The 21,853-nt window shown below is 40.5% G+C and overlaps 1 protein-coding gene across 1 annotated transcript; it reads right to left on the minus strand.

Annotated features, from left to right (window-relative positions):
* Nucleotides 1-128: 128 nt before the first annotated feature.
* On the minus strand, nucleotides 129-21,794 carry Rab11a (RAB11A, member RAS oncogene family). Its single transcript, XM_059268102.1, has 5 exons — nucleotides 21,621-21,794; nucleotides 12,261-12,456; nucleotides 10,866-11,059; nucleotides 9,981-10,061; nucleotides 129-515 (listed from the first exon to the last, which is right to left on the minus strand). The coding sequence occupies exons 1-5, from the start codon at nucleotides 21,658-21,660 to the stop codon at nucleotides 376-378; spliced, it is 651 nt and encodes a 216-aa protein (XP_059124085.1). The 5' UTR covers nucleotides 21,661-21,794; the 3' UTR covers nucleotides 129-375.
* Nucleotides 21,795-21,853: the final 59 nt, after the last annotated feature.

Raw genomic sequence — 21,853 nt, forward strand, 5'->3', positions numbered from 1 at the left:
AATAATAGCTTGTTTCTAAGGTTGTCTTAGTTAGATTCGATCAGGACCAATGGGTCTGAGCTTCAAGTGATCAAGTTCTATTATGTTCTACAGTGACAGGCTTCCATGATGAAGAGTAAACAAATAACTGAGGAATTCAAACATTCAGTTTATTAAACTAAGGCTAGAGAAGCCATAGCATGAAAAAGAACTGCAGTCATTCAGGACAAAGTTGATGATTTTATAAAGCCAAAATCAAAAGACTTAAGACATGAGAAGATTCTTAAGTGTGAGGAAGTAATAAGACACAGAAAGTGACCACAAGAATTACAAATATATTTAAATCTCAGACCTGGGAAATGGACTATACACAGCCTTCTAGGGGAGAGAGACGCCTTAGATGTTCTGACAGCACTGCACCTTTGGCTTGTTTTCAGTGGTAGGTGGAACATGAATAGGAACCACGTTGTTGCTTGGAGACATGTCATTTTCACGTCTGTCTGACATTTGCTTCTGAGAAACAATGCGATAGATCTCTGGATGACAAAAGAAACGGAAACACTTAGTGTGTGTAAACCCACGAAGAGTTTATGTGAAAGAGATGAAGACATGTAGAACAGAAAACACACATTTACATTTTATTTTTAGGCCAGGCATGGTAGTGCACATCTGTGATCCCAACACTTGGGAGGTGGAGGCAGGAAAATTAGGAGTAGAAGACCAATCCTGGCTACATAGCAAGTTCAAAGACAGACTGGCTACAGGAGACCTTGTCTCAAAAAGTAAGATTTTATTTTCAAATAGCCACTAGCTAGAGTCAAAGCATTATTTTTAACGATTTGTTACAGTAAGAAAAGTAACAAGGTTTCTCCATTTCAGAGGGGAAAGTTTACCCATTAAGTAAACAGCACCACATTAGACGGTGCCATATTTATGGGTATAGATCTGAATTAAATCGTAAAAATAATGGGGTTGGGGATTTAGCTCAGTGGTAGAGCGCTTGCCTAGCAAGCACAAGGCCCTGGGTTCGATCCTCAGCTCAAAAAAAAAAAAAAAAAAAAATCGTAAAAATATATACTTAGCCCTCCACAAAAAGTCCACACAAACTGACAATGTGTAAAATAAATCTGCACTATCATATACACCTAACTGTTTTCTAGGTTCTGTAGGGAAGAACACAATTTCTCGAACATAGTAAAATCCCAAGAACTTCAGAAGAGAAAGGGCCCTCTGCTTACACTGTCCTCCTCTGGGACTAAGGTTAAATTATACTTACTTATTCAAAGGAGATAATCTAAGATGTACATGTACTATTTTACTTTCATGACATATATCAAGATTAATCTTGTAGTCCTCCACTAAACATTAGTCTTTTAAAGACTAAAATTATTTGCTTCATTTTTGCTTTAGTACCATAGAATAGACGCTTGAAGAACTACTTGCACAAGTAAACATCACTGAATGTCTCCCAGTATCTGTACTGAATTCACTGAAAGTGGCCTTGCACTGCACCACCTAATCAAACAACAATATACTTCTCAAGAACAGAGAACACAGGCTTCCATATTGCCTTTCCAGGGTTCTTTCTAAAGCAATAACATCACAAGGTAGGGAACTCTAGAAAACAGGCAATCCAATAGGATGTACAAGAAGAACATAATGTACTCCTTCCTATGTGGGCTCCATGTGTCACTGACAAACCTGCTCTCGGTGAATTTGCTCGTGCAGAAATAGGACAGATACAGAATCAGATGAATATAAATTTTCTATCTATGCTACCCAATACAGTAGCTAACTATTTAAATAAAAATTAAAATCCATAGCTAAGCATGGGGACACAAGATTTTAATCCCAACACTCAGGAGACAGGCAGGCAGATCTCTGTGAACTCAAAGCCAGCCTGGTCTACATAGTAAGTACCAGGCCAGTCAGGGCTACATAGTGAGATTTGTCATTAAAAACATCAAAAGGCAATTCTATGAAGAATATTATTAATAAACGGGAAAATCTGAATAATAAATCTGAAAATAAGAACTGCACACTAGAAATACTATAGACATACCAAGTTTTTTAGACCTACAGTCATATGACTATGTAGGACCATGCTTTGCTCATATGAAATAAAATGTTTAAACTTTAAAAGTATAAAATTATAGCCAGGCGGTGGTGGCACACACCTTTAATCCCAGCACTCAGGAGGCATGTCTCAAAAAACCAAAAAACCAAAAAAAAAAAAAAAAAGAAAGAAAAAGTATAAAATTACGCGGGCAGTGGTGGTGCACGCCTTTAATCCCAGCACTCGGGAGGCAGAGGCAGGCGAATCTTTGTGGTCTACAGAGCAAGATCCAGGAAAGGCACAAAGCTATACATAGAAACCCTGTCTCGAAAAACAAACAAACAAAAAAGTATAAAATTACACAGTAAAAAACAGAAAATAGAGATATATGCTCAAAATGTTCCAAAAAGGTTGGGTGCTGTCGTGCACGCCTTTAATCTCAGCACTTGGGGGACAGAGGCAGGTGGATGTTTGTCTGTGAGATAAAGGCCAGCCTGGTCACCATAATGAGTTCCAGGACTGCCAGAGCTATGTAGAGAAACCTTTCTCAAAACAAGTTCCAAAAACACATCAACCAACTATAATGTATAAACATTATCTGGATCCTAATTTAAACTGCAATTTTTAAAAACTCTTGAGTATATTTAATATCGTTTAGATAACAAATAGTAATAAGAAATTACTACAAATTTTTAAGTAGTTGTGTTATGAATTTAAGTTACAATTTTTAGATGCGTATTCTGAAATATTTGCAAATGAAATGACTTATTATCTGGGATTTATTTCAAAGTAATAAAAATGGTCATAGGTCAGGAATTGACACTAAAGGTTACTAAAATGGACTAGTATGATCTATTCTGCTTTAGGTAAGCTGGAAGCGAACTTACTGCCTGGGTTTAGTTCTCAGCACCCACATGGTGGCTAACAACCATCTGTAACTGCAGTTCCACAGGATTCAATGCCCGTTTCTGACCTCCATGCACACTAGGCACACATGTAGTACACACACATCCATAAAGGAAAGCATTCATACACATAAATTAAAATAAATATATCTCTAAAAAAATCAGTTCCCCTACGGTTGAGCAACAGTAACTTAATAAATGAGGCTGGAGACATGGTTCAGTGGTTAGGAGAACCCACTGCTCTTCCAGAGGACCTGAGTTCAATTAATAGCACCCATGTCAAGTGGCTTACAACTGGTCCTAATTCCAGCTCCAGGAGCATCTGACTCTTCTGGCCTCTTTCATCGATCACCCCCAGACATGGGGCATACACTCAACACACACACACACACACACACACACACACACACACACACACACACACACACACGTTAATATATGAACTAACAACACTCACCAAAAATGTGCCTTTTGTATGATTTTCTAGGGAAGTAGCTAAAATCTGTCTGAGAAGGTTGGTAGTGGTTCAAAGGTGAAGAAGCATTAGTAGAGAAAGAATACAATAAAGTTTAAAAATATGAACACAGAGGGTATGGTGTTGCCAGATCTTTCATTCGGAGGAGATAGGGATGGCCATTGAGATGGTCCAGTGGATAAAGGCACTTGTTCCTAACCTTGACAACTTGAATACAATCCCCAAAAGCTCCACGTTAAAAGAAGAGAGCCTAACTCCTGAAGGTTGTCTTCTGACCTTCACTCTCATACTGTGGCACTCAGTGAGCCCCACCACAACACAAAACAAATATTTTAAAAATTGTTTTAAAAGAAAAAAAGCCAGATGTGGTGGCACATGCATCTTTAATCTCAGTGCTTGAGAAGCAGAGGCAAAAGGTACCTAAAGATCTCTGTGAGTCTGAGACCAACCCAATCAACATAGGGAGTTCTAGGCCAACCAGAGCTACGCAATGATACACTATCTCAAAGAAGAAGAGGGGATAGGGTTGGGGGTAGGAAGAGGGAGGCAGGAAGAGAGAGAGGAATGAAGAAGGAAAGAGAAAAAAGAATGGAATGGGAATGCATCCAGGACAAAGAAAGAGTTCCCTTCAGGCTAGTGACTAAGGAATAATAATGATAATGATCAACTTGTGGTTAAACTATACCATTCATTCTTTATGTTGTCCACTAATACCTAACTGGATAGACCATATTTTTGAAGAGAAAATCATTAAATATGTGATCTCTGTTAAAATTCAACTTCTTTACAAGCTGTTCTAAAGACTAAGTTAAGGGAACAAAAGCAAAACATCAGAAACACCTCCATGAATTACAAATGCATACAACACCAGAAGAGAGACAAAGGCAGACTTCTTAGAGGACAGAGAAGTAAATAATTAAAGAGAGCTCATTACAAAGAAGAAACTTGAGCAGTGTTGTGCAACAGTCCCAACATTCTTCTAGAAATGGTAACGCTGCTGTGTATACTCCTGTCACTAAAAACATATCCACTTTTGAAAAATACCAACAAGGCAATAAACAAAACGAATCAGGAAAAAATGTCTTCAAGTCTAAACAGTTTTAAAGAGCTCCACAAGTAATTTTCTTAAGTCTCTTGTGTCGGGTGTGCCATTTTCTAGGATAAGCAAACAGTAACCAGGAACTGTCCAGCAGGGACCTGATTATAGTTATTTCTTGGTGGGGGAGGGGTCAGGAATATGCTAAGTCAGAAGCAGGTTCTATACATCCCTCAAGGGTCTGTTCTCCTTTAGAACCAAATGAACGTGTTAGTTAATTTCCATGCAGTCTCTTTTCAAGATGTCCAAAGGTTAGGAAAAACTAGGAAAAATCAATCCTACTTTTTCTTCCATCAGAATCTCTTATAGGAGAGCTAAACATAAAGTCAAATACTAATATATTATGGCTTTGAATATAAGGCAAAGCTACCTAAAAAGACATGAAGTCTTTTTTTTAATCTACTGGACTGTGGAACAACTGGGAAAATAATTCTAAGGAGATTACACACAACTGTTCCAAACTAAGGAATAATAGGGTGAAAATTTGTTCGCTCGATAGGTGCTGGAGAGACAGCGCGGAGGTAAAGAGCACTGGCTGCTCTTGCAGAAGACCCTGTTCTATTCCCAGCGCTCACAAGGCAGCTAGCTCACAACCACCTATAACTGCAGTTCCAGGAGATCTGACACCCTCTTCGGATCTCCTCAGGCATGCGGTTACATACACTCAGGTGTACATACACATAAAATAGTTTTTAGAAAATTCTTTAGTTCCTCCAAAGTTTTTTAAAACCCAGGAGCCTGGGTAATTTCACAACAGCCTCTGCAGAAGCTTCTCATTTATTAAGTTCTTCAAGCCTCCTGCTTATCATGTCTGTTTCTTGAAGGTCAAAAAGATTCCAATTTGAGATAGCCGGACATTTTCTGCACCAAGTGAGAACAAAGTTACCTTTACCTCTAATGAAAAGAGAATCATTACTTGGCTGGCAAGATGGCTGAGTGAGTAAAGGTGACCCACATTTCACCCCTGGGAACCATATGGTAGAGGAAAGAACTGACTCCTGCATTTGTCCTCTGACCTCAACTCTTGTGCCACATACATATTCACACACAAGCACACAAAAATAAAATATAATTTAAAAATTCTTTAACGATTCTCTATGTTCTGATGAAGTTAATACCTGGGCACTTCTGCCCCTTCATTTCTCTTTATTTTTGAGACAGGATCTTGTTATACGGCCCATGATAATCTTACACACATACAGCCCCCACATGCCAATATAGGCATGCACCACCAAACTGGCTTTAGCTTTGTTTTAAAGAGCCAGTATGTTACATGAATTAAAGTTATTTCAGTCACAGAATTAAGAGTTTAGCCTTCAAATTAGGAATTTACTTTGAACTTACTAATTACATGGAGAAACCTGGCTAACAGCACCTGAACTAAAGTTTAAAGTTAGAACTTCCAATAATAAGACAAACCTACTATCACGAGCCTCCTAATGACGAACTGAAGCCACTTGTGTGGTGTTCCTGCCACAAGCTGTACACCTCAGTTTAACCCTAAAGAATCACTGAATAAACTCAAACTGAGAAAATGACAACTAACCCGAACCTTTCCAAAATGCTAAGGTTGGTAAACAAAGGAAAACTGAAGGAACTATTGTCAAGCAGTGACAGGACAGCTGAGTGGAACATATGATCTGATCCCAGACTTTTTTTTTTTTAACTAATAAAGTCTTTATTGGAACAACTGGCAAAATATGAGTAAGGTCTGTAGCTAAAGACTGATGTGACTAAATCACTGTGCTGTGGTTATAAAAGAGAAATTACTCATTTTTAGTAAATACCTCCCCGCCAAAAGACTTAGGGATAGATATGTACAGCACTTACTCTCACATTGTACTTTGTGTGTGTGTGTGTGTGTGTGTGTGTGTGTGTGTGTGTAGGGGAGAAAGGACGAGGTAAACGGAAAGAAAAAAAACACTTAACACTTAAGGAAATGGGGTACAGGTACTCACAAATTCTTTTTATTATTGTAAGTTTTAATCACCTCTGAAATTGTCAAAATATAAAGTTAAAATGAAAAGAGGGTATGGAAAACAGTCGTTAAAACCCTCTCTTAGGGATGAAGCCCAGCTGGTACAGCGTTTACTTGGCATGCTCAAGATAGAGTTGGATCCCTAGCAGCATGCCCCTGCCCGACCCAATCTCCTAGTGAACTTGAGGCAGAAAGAACAAAGCTGAACTGAAAGGCAAGGTGGAGCAATCCATCAGTCTACCTTGGCACTAGTCTACGACTTCTAAAAGCACCACCAGAAATCCCATCTCTTGGCATCACAGAGGAGTAAAGGATGTAAAGAAAGTGTGGATCTATTGCAAAACATTGCAATACTATGTAATTTTATATTTGGCTCAGTGGATAAATGTACCTGCCGGCAAGCCTAAGATGACCCAAATGCTATAAGGAGCTGTCCTCTGACCACCACATGAACATATGATGACGCTACCCCTGATATAAATGAATAAGATTTAATTTTTAAAAAGTTAAAAATTGGCCGGGCGGTGGTGGCGCACGCCTTTAATCCCAGCACTCGGGAGGCAGAGCCAGGTGGATCTCTGTTAGTTTGAGGCCAGCCTGGTCTACAGAGTGAGATCCAGGACAGGCACCAAAGCTACACAGAGAGACCCTGTCTCAAAAAACTAAAAAGTTAAAAATTAAGCCAGGTGTAGAAGCACATGCTTTTAATCTCAGCACTTCCAAGGCAGAGACAGGTGGATCTCTGCAAGTTCAAGGCTAGCCTGGCCTACATAGTAGAAAAGCAAAGACAAAGAAAGTAGGACTTGAAGGTATACTGTGTATTCAATAAATATTGAAAGCTTAAAACAATCTGCAGTGAGATCGCTTAGAACAGAATTTTTTTAAAAGCTTCTGTGCTGTGTGCCACCAACTGTCTTATTTCCCTCCAGCTCCCTACTGACTGTTCTTCAGATAACAAAAAAACAATTTTATGATATGGTGGCACATGCATTTAATTTAGCACTCTGCAGGCAGAGGCAGGTGGATCTCTGAGTTTGAGGCCAGCCTAGTTTACAAAATGAGTTTCAGGACAGCCAGGGCTAGAGAAACCCCGTCTCAAAATAAATAAATAAAATTAATAAAATATTTGCAAATCTCCAATATTTATATTATTTTAACAACTTTTCTTTTTCATGCCTTAACTGCTACCTAGGTAGTGATTTATCAAATGTTCACTATCAAGAATAGCTAAGCCCTTGACAGGCATTAACTCATTTTTGGAAACTATAGCAGAAGTACCAATGACATATCATTCTTTTCTGTGGAGTAAAGATAAAAACAAACAACACAACAACAAATCCTTCAGGTAGCAATCATACTGCAGAAATTTAAAAGCATAAGCTCTCTCATGAAACTAATAACTAACCAAAATGTATTTGAAACTTTTTTTAGATTTCTTTTAAATTATGTGTATATGTGTATGTCTATGTGTGTGTTCATGCTCATGTATGTGCAGGCATTCTCAGAGGCCAGAGGAGGGTGTCAGATCCTCTGGCACTGGAGTTACAGGTGGTTATAAGCAGCTTGGCATGAGTACTAGAAACCAAACTCTGGTCCTCTGGAAGAACAGTATGTATTCATAACTACTGAGCTATTTTTCTCCAGTCCACCATATCTGAATTTTACAGATGGAGAAATTAAAGCCTTTGAAGGAGTAAATAACTTGCTTAATAAGATTATCGCTCCAAAAATAAGTGGAGGAATCAGGCTTCCCAGTCCATGATCAAAATTCCTAGGCTTATTACATACTTTTTTTTTTTAACAATGAGAATGCTTTAAAGTTAAAATTCTGCTCACCTCTAATACAAGAGCTACATATAGCATTAAAATGTGTTACATTATAATAGGAAACTAAATAATTCTATGTATCAATTTATCAGACCAGCACATAAGACTCTACTATGTGTTGAATAGATTAGGATTCCTAAGATCTTAAAAGTAACACATAATATAGGTGTCTTGACACCTTGTTTCCTGGCTGGGAGGTCTGTGGTTGCCCGCCCTGTCCCCATGTGTAAGGATCAAGGGAACTGGTAACCTTCATCCAGTACTAATGGAAGCAGATGCTGAGATCCACAGCTAAGCACTGGGTGGAGCTCCCGGAGTCCAGTTGAAGCAAAGGAGGAGAGGTTATATGAGCAAAGGGGACAAGATCATGATGGGGAAACCCCATAGAGACCTGAGCTAATGGGAGCTCACTGACTCTGGACTGACAGCTGGGGAACCTGCATGGAACTGAACTAGGCCCTCTGAACGTGGGTGACAGTTGTGTAAATTGGGCAATTTATGGGGCCACTGGCAGTAGGACCAGGATTTATCCTTTGTGCATGAATTGGCTTTTTGGAGCCCATTCCCCATGAAGGGATGCCTTGCTCAGCCTTGATGCAGCAGAGAGGGGCTTGGCCCTGCCTCACCTTGCTATGGCAGACTTCCTTGACTTCCCATGGGAGGCCTTACCCTCTCTGAGGACTGGATAGGGGGTTGGGTGGAAGAAAGATGGAGGGTGGGTGGAAGCATCGCGGGGAGAGGGAACTGTGGTTGGTATCTAATGTGAAAAAAAAAAAACTTTTAAATAAAAAAAATAAAAATAAAAAGATAAAAAAAATATAGGTGTCTTGAAAAACAACCTATGAAAGTACTTCCTAAGAGATTAAATGTACTGATAATCTGGTTATTCTAATAAAGCCAAAGTAAATATGAGTCAGCACAAATAAAATGTCTTCTTTCCCAAGAAGCTGACCTGGTTATCTACATTCCAAAAATAGCATGAACTTTGTCCCTTTCCCATTACTCATTTAGACCTTTCTATATGCAGGCTTGGCTAATTTTATTTACAAAGGACACACTCCTTTTTTTTATACATCATGGTAAAAGTATTTGTGCTTTTTTTTCCACTTAAATTTTTTGATGTAATTTCCCTAGTTTTTCCTAATTTCTTTTCTTTTTTATTTGTGTGTGTGTGTGTGTGTGTGTGTGTGTGTGTGTGTGTGTGTGTATGTGCAGGTACCAGCATCAGATCCCCTGAAGCTAGAGTTAAAGGCAGTTGTGAGCCACTCCATATGGGTGCTGGGAACACAAATCAGTGGCTCTGGAAGAACAGTAAGTACCCTTAATTTTTATCTAATCAAAAGGCATTTATATTGCTCTATAGTCAGGATCTCAATATTTACATAACTATGAAAAAAATATAACTCTGTCCCTTTGACTATGCAATATAGAATACATGGCCTGAACACAAGGAAGTGAACAAATTACTTTCAAAGAATTTTTTCCTAGATGAATTCAGTGACTGCAGCGTAACATGCAGCACTGTATTGTAACTGTGCATACCAAGGAACTCTTGCTATAGTTACTCTCATTTTCAGATAGCTAACAGTTTCCTAATTAACTTGTTAAAATCACTTCCTAATACTCCAGTTTCCTCTGGTATAACCTGGAAACACAAGTCTTACCTGTCAGAATTGTCTGAAAAGCAGCTTCAACGTTTGTAGAATCTAGAGCAGATGTCTCAATGAACGACAAACCATTCTTCTCTGTGGAGAGAAACATTTTCAGTCTTGTGAAATTTGATTGCTGTTAAGAGTTGATGATCCAATCCAGGGCCTCACCAATGCTAAGCAAGCCCTCTACCACTGAGCTACCTTCTCAACCTCTGCAGGTTTAAAATAGCAGATGTGATAAGTTCATGATCACAAGGGGAAGATAAAAGATTAAGACCTTGCTGGGCATGGTGGTGCATATCTGTCACCCAGCACCTGAGAGGTAGAAACAGGACCAGGAAATCAAGACCAGCCTGGACTACATGAGAAAGTGCCCCAAACACCAAACAAACAAAGCCTACTTATACCTCAGTAAATTAAAAATAACAGTAAGAAATTTTCATTAGCTTCTAAGTATTGCTGCATATAAATACCACCACTGGCAATGAATGAAACTATTCAAAATATAGTATCAAACACCCCACTACTTCTACCCCTAGCCATCTTCCCTAGGAACTACATAACTAGCAGCATGTTCACTTAGAATTCTGTTACTATACTATTTGAAATTTAAAGTTAGAGGAAAGTATTCACTAATACAATGTCAAGACGTCCTAGGCAGCACAGTGCTGCTTTCTTTCACAGTTTCTCCTACCAGAAGGGCAACAAGAAACAAGCAGATCCTGTATGAAGCCCAAAGTGTTCAGCTTCTAAGTAGGTGCATCCTTGTCGGTCCCTGACACTCCTTGGCAGACTGCTTTTCAGACTTACATAGAACAGCCTTGTTAAAGAACAGAGGCGTAATGTTCAAACAGAAACGCAGAAGCACTGTAATATTGTGGAGTTCACATTACTAACCTGCAAAAGCTCTTGCTTCATCGGTAGGAACTGCCCTGAGATGGCGTAAATCACTCTTATTGCCCACAAGCATGATAACAATGTTGCTATCAGCATGGTCTCTCAGTTCTTTCAGCCATCGCTCTACATTTTCATATGTGAGATGCTTAGCAATGTCATAAACCAATAAGGCACCTACTGCTCCACGATAGTATCTGCAAACAGAAACATTTGTAACTATCAGAAGACAATCACAAAGTAGAAGGGAACACCAGAAAAAAACTCCAAACAGGGACAGGGCGGAAAGATGGCTCTGGTAAAGCACTTGCTATCCAAACATGAGGACCTGAGTTAAAATCCCCAGAACCCATGTAAAAGCTGAGGATAGTAATCCTGGTCCTCCTACAGTGAGATGTGGGGCTGGAACAGGAAAATCCCCAGAAGTTCACATGCCACGTACCCTGGCATAAACAGCAGTGAACAACAAATACTGCATGTCTCAAACAAGGTAGAAGGTGAGGACCAACACCCAAGGTCGTCCTCTGACCTCTACACACATAGCAATAATATACATATGTACACACTAACATACACACCCCATACGCTCACACACACATGCATGGACAGACAGACAGACACACACACACAGAAACTATTTATAGATGTGGTAGACAGTAGTTGTCCATTACATGAGGTTTTATACCTAGTCATCCACAGTCCAAAACTATTAAATGAAAAATTCCAGAAATAAATAATTCCTAAGTTTTAAATTGCCACCATTTTAAGTATTGTGATGGAACTTCCCAGTGCTGTACTTCACCCAGGCACATGACTCATCCTTTTGTCCAATGTACCTACAATGTAAAAACTACCTACCTGTTAAAGTCACTTTGCAGCCCTCCCATTGCCTATGATCTTCCTTTTGTTCAAGTAACCTTTAGTTTATTGAATAATGGCCCCCCCAAAGCAACTAAGGCATGCCAAATGAAAAGCTACAAAGGGTCTATTAAGAGGAAAGATAGGGAGCTGGAGAGATGGCTCAACAGTTAAGAGCACTGGCTGCTCTTACAGAGGACCTGGGTTTATTTCCCAGCACCCACATGGTGGTTTCACAACCATCTGTAACTCCACTTTCAGGGGATCTGATACCATCTTCTTACCTCCACAGGCACCAAGCACACATGTGGTACACATACATATATGCAGGCAAAACACAAATAAAAACAAAATGAATTAAAACAAAAACACAAGTGGAAACATTCAGAGTTCAGCACTGTTTGTGGTTGTAGGCATCTACGGAGGGTCTTGGAACACACCTTCCAAGGTTAAGGGAGGACTACTGTGCCTTCCCAATACTTAAAGTCAGCAATTCACCTGATATCAACCTATGCCAGAACTGAGAAACCATGGACTTACGCAGATGTTATAGCCCTGTACCGCTCCTGCCCTGCTGTGTCCCATATCTGTGCCTTTATTGTCTTCCCATCAACCTGGATGCTTCTCGTTGCAAACTCTACTCCAATGGTACTCTTGCTTTCCAGGTTGAACTCATTTCGAGTAAATCGAGATAGGAGGTTACTCTTTCCAACACCAGAATCGCCAATAAGGACAACTGAAAAGACAAAAAATTAATATAAGCTGGATGAAAGCAAGCACATTCAGAATACCAACACGCTTTTAATAGAAGGACGTCTGGCTTCAAACGAATACAACCAAGGATTTTAAAGAGGCATACATAGTACTAAACAGCATTTATCTATGACCAATCAATTAAAAGTAAAATCCATTTACTTTTTAATCTATCTCTATCTGCATAAGGACTTCCACACATCATCTACTCAGCATAGATCAGACATAGCACCCCATCTAAAAGAATGCCTCTTTTTGTCCTATTTGGGAACTCAAACCCAAGGCCTTACACATGTATGGTAAACACCAGACCACTGATATATATCCCCAGCCCTTAAAAATGCAATTTTGCAATTTTAATCATAGGGTAACCTAGCCACAGATGCAAGCATTAATTACCTTAAATTTATACCAACCTCACTTCCTTAGAAAGTATTCTAAAAGGTAAATAACAACTTGTGTTATTCTCATGTTTTAGACATCAAACAAAAAATGTCAGGGCATGGAGTGGGAAACTGTACATTCTACTAGCTTCATTAAAGACTAGGTGTGATGTAAGAGCTGAAACACATTTAAAACATGAGGCATGTGACTTACAAGCACTGCTCTGGTCATAGAAACTATAATCATCTTTAATAGTTACACTTTACAGACTGGGAGAGAGTCACAGGGGCGCCCCACCTTACTATGGACAAACAGGAGCCCTAGGAAGCTAACAATTCTGACATACTGAGTCAAAGCCAAAGCAAGGAGGGCAAACACTTTCACTTAGGACTCTATAAAAAATCTAAAAACAAGTTTTGATTATACTCACTTCCTATGAGTAGAAGGCAGTTTACTAACTTCTCCCGAAAATGTTACTATACTTTTAAAATATTCCAATAGGGCTAGTGAGTGACTTAGCAAGTAAAGACACTTGCTGCCAAGCCTGGACTACAGAGTTCTATTTCTAGGACCCACATGGTGGAAGAGAGTCTACTCCTAAAGTTGTCCTCTGATCACATGTGTGCAGAGCTCACACATGAACGAATTAATACAATTTTCCGTGTATAAACATGAATCTGTATATATGCTATGTGTATGTGTATGGGGAGGGTGCCCGGGGGACAGAAGAGATGTGCAGTAGGAAATAGCCAAATATAGGTGCTGCGAAAGGAAATGGGTCCTCTATAGTAGCAGCCTGTTCTTAACCACTAAACCACCTCTCCAGTCCCAATAAATGTAATTAAGACAACTTTTAAAAAAAGCCAGGTGGTGGTGGCACACACCTTTAATCCCAGCACTCCGGAGGCAGAGCCAGGCGGATCTCTGTGAGTTCGAGGCCAGCCTGGTCTTCAGAGCGAGATCCAGGACAGGCACCAAAACTACACAGAGAAACCCTGTCTAGAAAAACCAAATGAATGAATGAATGAATAAGTAAATAAATAAATGGATGGATGGATGAATGAAGAGTTTCTTGGGGGGGGGGGTAGAGAAATGACTCAATGGTGAGGAGCACAGGCTATTCTTCCCAAGGATCCAGGTTTGATTCCTAGCACTCACATGGTAGTTTACAACCCTTAACTACAGACGATAGTTTGTAATTCCAGCTCAAGGATCTAATACCCTCTTCTGGCCTCTGTTGATACTGTACACAAGTTCACAGACATATATGAATATCAAACGACTCACACACATAAAATTATAAAATAAAATAAAAAATTTCAGAGCTAAGCATGGTACACTCCTTTAATCCCAGCATTGAAAAGGCCGAGGCAGGCAAATATCTGTGAGTTCGAGGCCAATCTGGTCTACATAGAGTTCCACACCAGCCAGGGCTACATAGTGAGACTCTGTATCAAAACAAACAAACAAAAAAGGAAACAGTAAACTGAGAAACAAGTTGAATTATTTGTTTTAAGAGAGGTCTTGGCAGAGGCAGGAGGAATCTCTGAATTCAAGGCCAGCCTGGTCTATATAGAGTTCCATGTCTTTTTTTTTTTTTAAAAAAAAAAAAGAAAGAAAAGAAGCTGGCTAGAGAAAGAGCTCAGTGGTTAAGAGCACTGACCACTCTTCCAGAGGACCCAGGTTCAACTCCCAGCACTACATGGCAGCTCACAACTGTCTGTAACTCCTGTTCCAGGAGATCCAACACCCTCACAGACATGCATGCAGGCAAAACACTAATGTACATAAAGTAAAAATAAATTATTTTTAAAAAAGGGAGAGAGGGTCTCATTCTGGAACCAAGATTGGTCTAAAACTCACAAAACCCTCTTGCTGAGAGTACAGATGTGTGCCAACATGCCCAACTTCAGACAAGTTGTATTAAAATATGAGTTTAAAGATCAAAATAGGGAGGCAGTGGTGGTGCACACCTTTAATCTCAGCACCCAGGAGGCAGAGGAAGGTAGATCTCCAAGTTCAACCTGGTCTACAGAGAAAGTTACAGGACAGCCAAGGCTACATAGAAAAACGCTGTCTCGAAAAAACAAAAAAGATCAAAATGGGTTTGTAGGTTTACAGAATCTGAGCTAGACAACATTTTTTTCCTGCACAAAAATTTTTGTTGGTATTTTAGTGACCACTGTATTTATTTCAACTGTTGACTAGTAATGCTTCTAAACTAGATGATTGATTTAGACATCAGACTAGAAAACCAACACAAAAGGTTAAGGCCAGGAAATAAGCCATGCTTTACTCAAAAGACTGAGATTGATGGTGCGTGTAGAAAGAAGGCTGACCTGACTGCACTCTAGCCAAAAGAGTAAGAAAGCCTTCTTGTCACAGAAGTAGACGGCCTATAACAACCGTGCATTATCAAATGCATATCTTTCTGGCTTCCTCTATCAGCTGATTCAGCAAGAAATCCCAGCAGCAGTGACTCCATGCAGCAAAGAGAAGTTATTTCTATATTTGTAGTCAATTAGAGGGTGCCCTAGCAAACAGACATTAAATGCTTTTACTGGATACCAGGGAAAATAATGTCAAGGTCATGAAGACAGAAACAATGCACTTTCAACGTTACAGAATGGTTAGTTAGTAGGCTGGTTTCCAAACTCCATCACTGACCACTGTAGATGGAGATGTGAAGCTGAATTTCAGTTACATTAATAGAGCCTCCCTATTAATAAGATACCTTCACTGCTGTTTCTTAGTATAAGAGGCTTAATGGTGGGGTGGGGTGGAAGTTAGGGTCCCAGCCAAGAACCTAGCCTGGGCTTTAGCCAAAATTCCCAACACCTTTCCTGAATAGCAATCCTTCAGTCACTCCAAGAGTACAGAAACTTAGGCTCAGCAGGAAAAGGCACTTGCTGCCAAGCCTAAAGACCTAAATTCAATCCCATGAACCCTCAGAGTGGAGAAGAGAGAATCAACTTCTTCAACTGTCTTAGGCATTTCTATACACAAACACTATGGCATGAGCCCACACACCACCAAAACATACACACACACACACACACACACACACACACACACACACACACACACACTATGCATGTACGTTTTAAAAGGAGGCTGGATAACCAGCTGAGGAAATTTCCTTTGAATCACTTCTGGTCCCACACTAGCATCAACACTAACTAGAGGTATATATAGTGAAGAAGGAAAAACCAAAGATTAGAACACATCTAATTAATTCACAGACACTCCCATTTCAACCAGTAATTCAGAAGCCAGTCACAATTTAAAGTCAAAGAGAACATATAAGCAGGCATCTGGCTAACACCACTTTTGGTAAGGAGCACGATCAAAAAACAATACAATATATACCCCCCACAGAAGCTCCAGCAGTAGTTCATGTTTTGTTTTGTTTTAAAATATTAGCCCTTCTTGCATTTTTTGTTTTTTGTTTTTTCTTTCTTATCTACTTTATGGATATAGATGTTTTGTCTGCATGCAAGTATGTACATAGGATGCATGCCTGTCATGTCACCTGGAACTGGGATTATGAATGGTTGTGAACCACCATGTGGTGTTGGGAATTAAACTCAGGTTCTCTGCAAGAGTAACAAGCGCTCTTAATTGCTGAGCCATATCATATCTGCAGGCCCCTGGTTCATGTTTTGACCTCTACTTTTAACTAATGACTAAATTTACCATCTCACCAACATCAAATCATTATATCAGTATAAGTGAAGAATCCACCTCCTCATGTAACCAATTAATTTTATTATTTAAAAACTAGCAATAGTTTGTAAACAACTCACCATTCACAAACGCTCTAACACTATAAAATAGTTATACCAACTAGCTACTGACAAGATCTCCAAAGTTAAGACTAGTAACTTTGTCAAAGGAAAAGGATGTTTGAAATGACAAAAGACTTCAGTTTTGTGAGAATTAAAAAAAGATTATCGAAACGTGACATGATAAGGAGAGATGTTTCTATTTCCTAACCAAATGAGAAATCAAAACAAGGAGTGATCTATTTAGGCTCACTGGATGGATGGATGGATGGATGGATGGAGTGAATTATCTAACAAGAGAATTCACTGGTTATGATTTTTTAAAAAATTATGGACCATTATTTGTGGACTCAAACAATTTCTAGTCAAAATACTTTCTCTCTTTAAAATGACAACATTTAATTTATTTTTCCCCCAGTGGTGCTGGGGATCTAAACCTAGGGCTCATGCTAAGCACATGATTTACCACTGAATTATCCATCACCAGCCTCTTGTTTTGTTTTGTTTTTAACGTAGGAAACTATATTCATAGCTAACAATTAAAGAAATCAATTTCTGGTCCAGCAAGATGGCTCAGCAGGTAAAGGCACTTGCTGTCAACCCTGATGGTAGAAAGAGAAAACAGACTTCTGACCTCCACACACTCACTGTGGCACAGACCCCCAACATACATATAAATAAATGAATGAATGAACAAATAAATAAATGCAATAAAATGTAAAGGAACTGTCAGTAATTTTATATAACCATTGCTAAAATATCTTATGTTGAATGGACAATATATTTAAGTATGCTACAATTTTAGCAATCTATAGAGTACATACTAAACAACATGACTATAAGATAAATAACAGTATCTATACACCAAATATCAATATAATTCCTAAAATAATATATTGCCTTCCTAGAACTTAGATAACCTCATCTGCTGAAGCTCAACCTAATACCTTATCCATTATTTAATTTAAAGTTCCTACCTCTAACCACATTTAGGTATTTTTTATTGTTTTTGTTGTTTGTTATTTTCTGAGACAAGATCTAATTCTGTAGCCTAGGCTGATCTCAAATCATGGCTATCCACCTGCCTCAGCCTCCCAAGTCCTGGAATCACAGACATGAGCCTTCATGCTCAGTCCACATTTAATTTTATAATTCTTTTGTAAGCTCACTCACTGTTTAACTCCTCACCTCACATATAGAATATTGACTTTAAAACTTAACAACTGAGGGGCTGGAGAGATGGCTCAGTGGTTAAGAGCACTGACTGTTCTTCCAGAGGTCCTGAATTCAACTCCCAGCAACCACATGGTGGCTCTCAACCATCTCTGGCGCTTATAATAAATAGCTAAATCTTTTTTTTTTTTTTTAAATTAATTTATTTATTACGTATACAGTGTTCTGCCTGCATGTATGCTTGCAGGCCAGAAGAGGGCACCAGATCTCATTACAGATGGTGGTGAGCCACCATGTGGTTGCTGGGAATTGAACTCAGGACCTTTGGAAGAACAAGCAGTGCTCTTAACCTCTGAGCTATCTCTCCAGCCCCAAATAGCTAAATCTTAAAAAAAAAAAAAAAAAAAAAAAAAAAAACACTTAACAACTGAAATCACTAGCCATTTTCACATTGGTTTTAAAAAGCCTGGAAGTATTTCTACTCTCAGCCCCATTCACAGTCCAACCTCACCAAGTCTTTTCAATAAAATGCAGCAACATCTTGACACGTTTTTCCCAGTTCATCAGAATCCGAGTTGCTCAACCAAAAGTTGTGAAAAAACAGCTACCAAGATTCAAGACAGGGATAGTCCTACTGATAATCAGCTGATGATTCATGACACCTGGACTTCAATGAGACTCAAAAGAAAAAGCTGGGAGAGGTAGACTATGCCCCCAGCTGCTTCCAGAAAGTGCCACTGACTGACTGTGCTGGGTCCAACCATCTCGGTTGTGTCCCACAGCACCTTACCCACACTGGGGTACGTACAAGACTAACATTTTTTTTTAAATAATCATGCTTTTAACAAATAAAACAAACGCCCTAAGTCTCACTGCAAAGCATAAGTAAAAAATAATTTTCAGCCAGGCGGTGGTGGCGCACACCTTTAACCCCAACACTCAGGAGGCAGAGCAGGTGGATCTCTGTGAATTCAAAGCCAGCCTGGGCTACAGAGTGAGTTCCAAGAAAGGAGCAAAGCTACACAGAGAAACCCTGTTTTGAAAAATAATAATAGTAATAATAATAAATTTTCAAGAACAAATACATGATTTAGAATTGTCCTTATCTGCCCACATTACATTCTCATTTAAACTACTCCATTCCATGCTGATAAACATGCCCTTCCACGTTAAATGTTGCAAACTTCAATTTCCTTAACTATCAAGTGTGCTAGATCTTCTCTAAAGTAGAAATGCTATGGTTCATCTTAGTGAATAAATCTCTATGGAATGAAATCATTTAAAAATAATCGTATAAGAAAAAAATTGGCTAAGTAATCAGTGTTGAAATAAAAAATAAAATGACTCATATCCTGTAGCAGTTTCTAAAAAGTGGAAACTCTTCTCAGCAGCATTTTCTTAAACACCCAGTCTTATACAGCAAAATGCACAAAAGATAAAACCAGAACCCACGTAGATACAAAATAACTCAAAAGTTTCTTAGTTCTGTGCTTCTTTATTAAACTTACATGTTCTTGCTGGTGGTAGTAGCGCACGCCTTTAATCCCAGCACTCAGGAGGCAGAGACAGGTGGATCTCTGTGAGTTCGAGGCCAGCCTGGTCAACAGAGCGAGTTCCAGGATGGGCTCCAGGACTACACAGAGAAACCCTGTCTCAAAAAAACAAACAAAAAAAGGTATCACAGTATTTCCTTCACTGGGGAAACTGAGGCTCAAAAAAGTTGAGCAGGGAGAAATGGGATGATTATATTATAATCTCAAATAATAAAAAAATACTTTCAAAAAGTTAACTTTTCAAGGTCACAAACCAAATATAAACCCCAGTGGTTTCTTGTTGTTTAAAGGATGGTCTAATCTCAAAATTAAACTTAAATTCCCTTCAGCCAATCTAGGATAAATCAACATTCTTAGGAAAAATAAACAGCTTTCTATAACCAACCTTCACATTTCAAGTCAAACAGGAGAAATAATTTCAAAAGAGGCTAGGTACTCACTGCTATTACGCAGTACTTAAAGATAAACCTCCCTTGACTGACTAAACCCCCAAGTCTCCTGGGATTTAAGTAATTTCACATCATGTCAGATGCCTTCAACAAACATTCTAGGTATCCTATTTGTTTTGAATTTTTGAGGCAGGGTCTCACTATGTAACTCTGATTGTCCTGGAACTCACTATGTAGACCAGGCTGGCCAGGAACTCACACAATCAGCTTCCCTCTGCCTCCCAAACGCTGGGATTTTAAAGGCGTACCACCACACCAGGCTTTCCTATTTGTATTTTTAAAGTTTGGTACCTTCTTATCTGTAAATTATTTTCCAATATGGTAGTAAGGGTAGACACTTAAGGTACTTATCTTAGAAACAGAATAATCGAAGGAGTAAATAATGATAAGGGTGTACCAGCAGCTAAAGACTTGTAAAGTATTCGGTAACGCCATAACATCAAAGAAACGTTTCCTGCTTCACTAGTCAGTCACTCTTAGCACCCAATGGCAAAGCCAGAAACACTCACCATGCTTAACACTCTTGAAACTCCACCCTCCACAGTAAAGCTTTAATAGCAATGGCTTCTTCCTCTCTGGTAATGATCTTTGTTCAGCACACACTACTGATGGCCGCCCTTCTAATTCAGGAGCAGAGCAAGACTATGAAAGTGAGAGCGCATTCATGAACAAAAAAGCGTTCACTGTACTCCTTTCACTGAGAACTGTATCCTTTCACTTCGGCTTTTTTTTTTTTTCTGGACCCAACCAATAAGCAATTCGCTATTTACTCCCCCCATCCTCCCAGGTTCTGTCGGCCCGCTTCACATTTTCCCCTACCTTGCAATAAATTCTTGATTCCACTAAAAGAGCACGCTCCCACTAGAACCCTCTCCCAGAGACTGGGAAAGGTATGTGACCAACCAGGGCGCTTCCCTTCCTGTTGGATCCTCCCAGTATTGCAGCAGGAAGCAACCAGTCCATAGTGATAAGCTAGCCAGTATTTGTGCAGCGCACAACCTTTCCTGCTCAGGAACTGGGCCTTCAGGTCTGGCAGGGATAACAGCCACCACCCATCCGCAGCCCCTTCTCGAAAGACAAGTAAAGGAGCTATCCCGGTCTGGTTGTCGCTGGGCAGGGACAGGAGAAGGAAGCGGGTTAAAAAGGCGAGGTGGGAAGTCATCTGCCTGCCTGGACACTGCGACAAGTGCACGCACGCCGGGGGGTGACGGACAGCCCCTCTTGCCCTCCCCTGCTCTCCCTCCCACCAGCCAGGTCGCACCGGAGCACTAAACATGACGTGAAAAGGAAAAGCACAGAGTTGCCCGTCTGTGGGGAGGGAGAGGACAGTCCGCGGGTACTGACCTCGAGGTCTGCGGGGATGGGGGTGGGGGACCCTGGGACGGGCGAATCTGGCCGAAGCCCAGGAAAGGCTCACTCGGAGGGAGGGGAAAGGAAACGAAAAGGAAAAAACAAACACAACAACAACAAAAACATAGAGAGAGTCGGTGCCCCAACATGGGTGCTGAGCCGAGGCAGGGGCCTGTCAGAGGGGGATGTGAGGCCGGCAGCGTGCATCCAAGAGGAGGGGCCCGAGATGCCCAGGGAAGAAACTGCACCGTCGTGAGGAACGCAGCCATCGGGGAAGACACACAGCAAGGGGCGACGCGGCCCGGCAGCCCTCCCCGGGGCGCAGGAACCGCGACGACCGGCGGGACCCCCGACGGGGCGGCAGGGAGGAAGCGCCGAGGCGGGCTCGGACCTGGGCAGGGCGAGCCCTCGCGCGGGTCCCCCGGGCGTGTCTCGGGCCCCGAGTGGGCTCACCTTTAAAGAGGTAGTCGTACTCGTCGTCGCGGGTGCCCATGGCGCGGCCGAGGAGCTGAGGGGCGGGAGCGGCGGTGGCGACAGCGGCGGGACCAGGGGGCGTCGCTGCAGAGGTAACCCGAGCGCCGAGCTTCAGCCGCCGGACCCGGTGAAGAGCCCCGCCCTGGCCCTGCGTCACTTCCGTCGAGCCCCAGCCCCTCACAGGAAGTACTTCCGGAGAAGCGGCGCCCCGC

This window comes from Peromyscus eremicus, chromosome 7, assembly GCF_949786415.1.
Source record: "Peromyscus eremicus chromosome 7, PerEre_H2_v1, whole genome shotgun sequence".
Taxonomy (NCBI): Eukaryota; Metazoa; Chordata; class Mammalia; order Rodentia; family Cricetidae; genus Peromyscus; species Peromyscus eremicus.

What these genes read in the sequence shown, in the direction of transcription:
- Rab11a (XM_059268102.1), bottom strand. Translation starts at nt 21,660, where the DNA reads ATGGGCACCCGCGACGACGAGTACGACTACCTCTTTAAAG. An exon ending in GTACGACTACCTCTTTAAAG is followed by an intron (nt 12,457 to 21,620) that starts GTGAGCCCACTC and finishes TTGTCTTTTCAG; the next exon opens with TTGTCCTTATTGGCGATTCT. An exon ending in TTTTCAGACAATTCTGACAG is followed by an intron (nt 516 to 9,980) that starts GTAAGACTTGTG and finishes TTTGTCATCCAG; the next exon opens with AGATCTATCGCATTGTTTCT.